Source organism: Echiichthys vipera (assembly GCF_963691815.1).
Source record: "Echiichthys vipera genome assembly, chromosome: 17".
Classification (NCBI taxonomy): Eukaryota; Metazoa; Chordata; class Actinopteri; order Perciformes; family Trachinidae; genus Echiichthys; species Echiichthys vipera.
This window is the reverse complement of record NC_139842.1, coordinates 16,619,378-16,627,083: the sequence shown is the minus strand read 5'-3', so window position 1 is coordinate 16,627,083 and position 7,706 is coordinate 16,619,378. Positions and strand designations below refer to the sequence as shown.

The following is a 7,706-nucleotide window of genomic DNA, read 5'->3' as shown; positions in this document are numbered from 1 at the left end:
TCATGACCACCAGAAGCTGACAGAGAAGCTGAGCTCTAAGGATCGGACATAATGCCAGTGTCGGACAGGGATGAACAGCACATCTCCAGGCTGTAACACGCATTCCTGATACGGAGCTTTGGCAAACTCTGGGAAGCGCTCTGCGTTTGGATTCTCCACCTCCACCTGCATGGAAGGAATCAGAAACTGGAAATGCTGCATCTATTTGCAGGCTAAACATGTACTATCTCTATGGACTGTCAATCCCACCTGGCTGGTATTGTGAAGGAGCTGTGATTGATGAGGGTACAGCTTGTCTGTGTCCTCCGGGGAATATAGGCGAATGTATTTGCTTCCCACCACCTGATGTAAATATCGGGGGAGAAACAAACTGCAATCACGTGACAGATCTTTGACACTAACTAGATTCATAAAACAGCTTTTAATTTAGTCACCTGAGCCAGGAAATTCTGCTGAGGGTCTTGGTGAAGAGGTGACACTGTACCTCGGGGCCCAAACCACGCATTCACAGTAATGTCGTCTTCGTCCCCTTCACCGAGGCAGCAATAATCAGGAAGGCAAATGTCTTCTTTCAGCTCTGGTATCTAAGGCAACATCAGACAACCAAAATCACACCAGTAAGGCACTTAAGACTCACTCTCCTAATAACACCATGTGGATTTTATCCAGACTAACATTAAATATATATTTTTTTCCTTTTACTCTGATATTTTAAGTATATTTAACCATGCTAAAAAAACGCATAGCCCTAGGGTCTGCAGTGTCTGTTCGTCCACTACGGTTGCACTGGTATGAGAGTTTCACTGTACAATATCACAGTATATGGTATTATTATTATCACAATTATTATTGTTACAATGACCCTTGTCGGAATGAAAACAGAAGTTTTTTGGTAAAGCAAACGCCTTATTAAAATTGAAACTCGAAGCCCTTTTTCTGAAACTAAAATATGTGTGAAATGTCTCCCTACAGAAATGAAAACAAACACATAATCTGAACACTGTGGATAAGCAAACGTACAAGAGATGTAACTGTCAATTTTCTTATTATGGCAAACTGTGAAACCAGTGACAGAGACTTTGGTTTACGGAGTACCCTACCGAAAGCTATAAGAGATGTGGGCTCTGTGAACATTTTGAAACAATAGTTGTTGGTTTTTTTTAACTTGGATTTTAAGTCATGTTTTTCTTAGTATTTTTTAATAATTTTCTCATTGTTATTATTCTTAGTGGTCTTTTTTTCTTTACTTTCACTGTCTTTTTCACTGTCTTTTTAATGTCTAATTTTATTTTCTATTTGTCCTGGTCTTAGTGTGTTCATGAGCCCTAGTTATGATTCATGCTATTTAGTGAATGTTAGCTTTCATTACTCACTTAGTAAGTAGTAATATAGTAAAAGTAATAAGGTAAATATTTGTTTTTTTTATAAGACCACAAAATGTAATAAAAATGTGTATGTGATTAAAACATCAAATGTCTTTTGATGTGTCTTATCAGGTATTAATGTGACACTATAAAGCCAGTTCCTAGATGCATATAATTAACACATGATTACAGGTGATTCCTGAGGGATGAGGATGTATTGTGAAAAATCAGCGTTTGGTCTCATTCTGATCTATCAAACCGCTCAAAATACCCAACTTTTATCTTGACAAGATGCCCTTTTTGGAAAGTTCAATCCAGACAATTTATTGACCTGTTCGGTAAAATAAGGACTAAAAAGTCAATACTGTGCAAAGCAATGTGGTGTGAGGTTGACAGCTGGAAAAAGAGGTGAATTCAATTATTCATGGTGCCGAAAAACAGAAGCTGAATAATCAAATGATTCGATTATTTTTCATAATCATGTGGTCAGAAAAGACGAACCTGATCAAAAAGTTGGTGTTGAGCAAGATAGCCCAAAACTTTTACTCCATCCTGGGGGATTTTGATCTGCAGAGCAAACTCAAATCAAAATACAGTCTTTCTTTATGTTCCCAATGCAGCAAGACTGGATGAGGATACGCTTACTTTATTTAGAATGTATCGATCGATGAAGTCATTGACCGTAAGCAGCGTCTGTGACCATTCCTCGTCTGTGTACCTGGATCCCACCTCAACGGGAACAGTCCGACAGCCAGCGACAGACCTCAAGTATTCTATGCTTCGCACGAGGGAGAGAGAGAAAAAATTAATATCACACAACAGCATAATTGTGTACTTTTGTATATCCTCCTCCACCTTCAAGGCCTAGAGATGCCTGGAGCCGTATGTCAGATGTCAGAGTGAATAGTCAGCTGTCAGGAGTCAGCAGTGAGAGGGAGGACAGTTAAGGATAATCTTAAACAGAGAGGCAGTTATATCAGACTCTGGTGTCAGACATTAGAATCATGAATCGGAGATGTGTTGAGGAGTAAACCAATCTAAATTCAGTTTATGTTCTTCCCACATTTAAGGGCAATTAAGACTGAAACTTACACTATACGTCACATTGTCTGGTAACGAACTGATGTGGATTGTATGCTACACGCCAGTGGTGCTTCACTCCCAGAGTCATGCAGGTTTTCTGTCCTCAGCTAGATGAGTGCACTCAGCTAGTGTCACAAGTGTAAATCAGTCTGATTACATGGATGGACTGAACATAAGTATGGCTGTAGTGTTTAACCATCATGCAGGACTCGTGATGGTTAAATGCTAATACTGTGAAGCCATAGGGAAAATAACGAACAGGGTGATGTCATCTGGACAAAACAAATGGCACTCCTTAATTGAACAAGAACAAACGCTAAAAAAAACATACCTCCAGAGGTGTTTGTTGAGGGCGGGCCAGTGATCGATGATCCCCTCCAAAATCACTGGTTTGAGGGGGAGCAGGTAGTTTGTGTTGAAGCTCTCCAGCGAAGGACACTTTATCCTGGGAACTGCCATCTCCTCTTTGATCACAGGAACACTTGGGCACTCTATCTTTATTCTCTGTTAAGGACGCCAACGCAAGGGTTTGTCAAGTCTTTAACTCAATTCTAAAATCAAAAGTTTTGAGGAAAGGATAACAAGAAAAAAAGTTTGTCTACTCATCTTGTCAAGTAAAAATGCCTAAACTGGGGATCGAGGATGTGCTGATTCTCTTCCTTTATGTGATAGCAATTCAATATCATTAGCTTTTGGACTGTTCCTCACTACTTTCTGACATTAAATGTACTTATTAGTCTATTTATGAAAATAGTTGTTAGTTGAGACACTCTGGGTCCACTATGGAGAGCAAATAGACATGGATAGTTATGGTGTTCGATAGGGCCCGACTAATATTGGATTTTTTAAAAAAAGATACTGATATTGATTTCAAAGGGGAAAAATTCCCAGATTACCGATTTGGCGTCGATAGACTGAATTTTTGATCTTGAATGAAGATCTAACTTTTTTGTGTGGACTGTGCACCGACTTTTCACCAATACGACTCTGCAACGGCTTCTTTCATAAACACATAAGTTTATTAAAGGAGTGCTGCACACTTAAACATGATTCTACACTGTACTGTGACACATAAATGCTTGTGTTAACATAACACACGGCATTTCATGGGTTACTAATAGCTCAACACACCATCTACTGTTTTAAATAAGCCCTAACTTTTCAAGGCCAGCGCAGAGTTAGGTGAAGTTTTGTTCAGATAAGGGGGTTAAGTGTAACCCACCTTTTTTCAAAATGTAACATTATTATACATAGCATTATACATGTAATGTATTACATTGCAAACCAATTCTAGAAATGTACACTGAGAAAATAAATAATAAAAGGAAAAGCTAAATAAGGATCACGTAATAACATAATAAAGCAGGCCCAATACAAGTTTAAGACAAAAAGACAGCTATATGACACCATTTCTAAATCACCTCAAGCATTGTTTTTTTCCTGCATTATATTGGGTAAAAAGGTTTTCATATGTCCTTCAGCAATTAGTTTTAAGACTCAAGAGGTCTAGGAAAAAATGTTTTAAAAAGTTGTATTACGCTTAAATCTTACCAGATCATCACATTACTATTCCCACTTCAAGTATTTTTACTGACAATTTCAGATGTGTTTGGTAATGAGTATGTTGGATTATACTATTTATTTTCCTTTCATCTATATATATGTTATAATGTTGAGTTTACAGTGTTCACTGATTTTTTAGACCTAAGAGTACAACCTGTTAGTTGTAAAGGAAAAATACAATTTGAACTCATATAATGCAAAGCTCATGTATAAGATAACATTTCAATCTCATGAATGTTATAATAAATGTATAAAGGATTGTATGTACAGTAAGTAGTATGCAGGATTCATCCTCTGAAAACCATGAATGTACAAAGTTGCACAAAACATTGGCCTTCTGATGGCACTGGAGGAAAAGACAGTAAATCAAAATAAGTAGGAATCATCCTCTGGGGACAATGAATACCAGAAAAACCTTCCAGTCAATACTTATTGAGATATTTGAATATAAAAAGTTATGGTGCACCCAAAATTGTCCAGCAACATGTGTGATCGGTGCACCAGTGTAAGTCCCTGCAGTGCAGAACCTTAAGGTAACAAAACATCATAATCACCAATCTCCTTACGCGGACTTTGTCGTTTCTCTATACTACGTTACCTAACGTCCTCCTGAATGTCAGCCCTGCACAACCTGCTCATGTGGTTTTACTGGGGTAACTAAAACCCTATGATAAACTTAAGAGACATACGTACACAGAATAAAGTGTTTAAAATAAAAACACCACTGACCTTGACCTCATTGTGTTCATTTTCTTCTTCTTCTTTAGTGGATTTGCTGACTTCCCCTTGCAGGATCCGAACAATAACCTGAAGTATATTATCCATGATGGCTGCACCCATGAGTAAACCCATGTCACAAGTCCTCACAGCCTCCAGGACCTTGTCTGCTGAAGGATCCTCACGACACAGAGCGGCCACTTTGAACAGGCAGCCATACGAATAAACACGTCTCCATTCTTTGTCCACGTGGCGCCATGTTCCTGTGTTGAGTTTCTCCCATGAAAAATCCAAAATGATCTGAGCATTAAGCATTCGGCTGGTGCTCATAGTGTCGCTGAACAGCTGCCGCCTGCACCGTTTCAGCATTTCCACCACACTTGACTCCACTTTGTCGCTGAACTGCAGTGGAAATAGTTCCTCATTATGAGGCAAAACAGCTGAGATCTTTGACCACAACGTGGCCATTGAGGAGAAGCTCTGTATTTATGCTGTGGGACAGACAGTGAAGGTGAGTTAGGACAGCACTTGTTCAGGCTGAATCCCTAATGATGATGCAGCTAAATGCACAAGTACACTGGAGATAACTTCGACAATTCACTGTAATTTTCAGAGTCAAAGGTTGTCATTTAACACTTGTTCTGTGCTCAGATGGTCATGGGTCAACAATTAGCTAAAACTGCTTACCATAGTCACACACATACATGAAACACTTGCATTTTCTATCACAGACAGTCTCTTTGTTGCAGTAAAACAGATGTATACACCTCATTTCAAAATTGGCAACCACAAACGCAGGTGAGGGCATCAGGAGCCAGAACTAAGAGTGTGACACATGCACAGTGACGACACTTTGTCACATGGTATCTGTAACTGCCAACTCTTCCTCCATGTGACTCCGTCTGTGTTTGGCTGCTCTGTGAGGCAGGAGATGATGCCAAAGTACGAGGCAGCCAACTTTGAGCAGCTGATTCAATCGAGTACATAAACATGAACTTTAGGGCTAACTGAACAGAACTAAACTGAATGGTTGCATTAATATGCCACATGACCGAGGTAGTCCCCCAGTGTCAGGACAGTTATGACCCTGTAGTGTCATACAACAGGACTCATCAGTCTGGTATTCTGCATGGTCATATCAACTGAAACATTGGTGCAATCTTTGACAGTATGCACATTTTGCAACAGTAAAAAACCAAGCAGAGGCCCAGACTATTCAGAATGTTTCTATGAATTACAGCCCTGTTGTCAAATATCATTATGGAAGTCATTAAGAGGATGAGCAGAGTGAACCTAAACTGAAAGTGCATCTCAAATTAGTACTGGGAGGAAAATAATGGACTCTAGTGCTATCTATGCTAACCATGTATCCACTCTACGATCATATTTAATCCTCAATCTTCCCCCAAAAAGCAAAAACAAAGTAATGCAACACTGAATGACCTGATGTGAACTTTGTTGCTGCAGGGCTAAATCACAATAACTTTAATCAACATAGAAATTTCCAAGAATAAGAAATTCTTAAAATGAATGACAGAATTTGGCTCACATAAATGCTCCCAAATTATAAAATTCCTTCGTTTTTCCCTTTTCCATTCCTTTTTTACCTCTTTAATGTTCTTTTGTTTACTTTTTAATGCTATAAGCGCTGATCTTCATGTCTTGTCTTCTCATTTGTATGCTTTAATGTAAAGCATTTTGAGCTGCAATGTTTTTAATATGAAAGGGGCTTTATAAATACAGTTTATTAGTAGTAGTATTAGTAGTAGGCTATCGATATACATATGAAGATTTGGGTATAGTTTGATTCTTAGTACTGACGTTCTTGGTACTGAAAGAAATACAAAAATGAATGGCTAAATTAATTTAGATGTTAATTTAAATGTTACATTTTCAAAAAACATACAGTATTTATTCATTTTGAATTAATTATCGACAGACTCCTGGTACAGCAGCTCCATTAGAGCAGCAAGAAACGTAACACAATCTGCTTATGTTAAAGACTAGTAAACAATGTAACGTTTGAGTTGTAACGTAACGGTGGGATGATACAAACCCACACAGTGAGACACCGACATACTTAAACAGTGCTAACGTTAGCTAAAGCCGAGTTGAATACGTTCAATTATACAGTATAATTACCTGTTATCACGACATTTACACCGTTATACCAATAGTATCTTTAAAACAGGAGACTGTAACCAGTACAGTACCTTCCTCACCGCGAACAACTTGTTGTGTGACAACAAATACACACCGGAAAGGAACGCGGACAGAAGAAAACGTTGGTTCCGCGTTACGTTTAAGGTGCTCTCAACACACAGCAGGAATAAAAAGCTTCTCGAAATGCTGCATAAATAAGTGTGCATTCATTCATTCATCTTCAACCGCTTGTCCCTGTCGCGGTCGCGGGGGGGCTGGAGACGATCCCAGCTGACATCGGGCGTGAGGCGGGGTACACCCTGGACAGGACGCCAGTCTATCGCAGGGCATATAAAGACGAAAAGAGACAGACAACCATTCACACCTACGGGCAATTTAGAGTCATCAATTTGGACTGCTGGAGGAAACCGGAGAACCCGGAGAAAACCCACGCAGACAACATGCAAAATTCCACACAGAAGGGCCCCAGCCGGGATTCGAACCGGGAACCCTCTTGTGTGATGCGACAGTGCTGACCACCACAGTTTCAGCAATCTCAAGGATGTTGACGGGTTATGTTTCATTTATGTTTATGGCATAAACTTTGATCTGCATTCACGCTCTGTTCCAGTAGAGGGTAGTAACTTCTATGCATACTCTGTAAATACACACACAACACACACACACACACACACACACACACACACACACACACACACACACACACACACACACACACACACACACACACACACACACACACACACACACACACAATATTTAAAACAAAAACAAAATACAACAATACGAAAATAACATGACAACAATAAAAAATAA

At 39.2% G+C, this 7,706-nt stretch overlaps 1 protein-coding gene across 1 annotated transcript; it reads right to left on the bottom strand.

Annotated features, from left to right (window-relative positions):
* Positions 1-6,945, bottom strand: kdm8 (lysine (K)-specific demethylase 8; the record flags this gene model as incomplete). The annotated part of the gene is made up of 8 exons (XM_083931830.1): positions 6,870-6,945; positions 4,740-5,218; positions 2,779-2,951; positions 2,010-2,142; positions 1,866-1,931; positions 435-584; positions 250-342; positions 1-165 (listed from the first exon to the last, which is right to left on the bottom strand). Exons 2-8 carry the CDS (start codon positions 5,193-5,195, stop codon positions 1-3), a joined length of 1,236 nt encoding a protein of 411 aa, XP_083787956.1. The 5' UTR covers positions 5,196-5,218; positions 6,870-6,945.
* Positions 6,946-7,706: the final 761 nt, after the last annotated feature.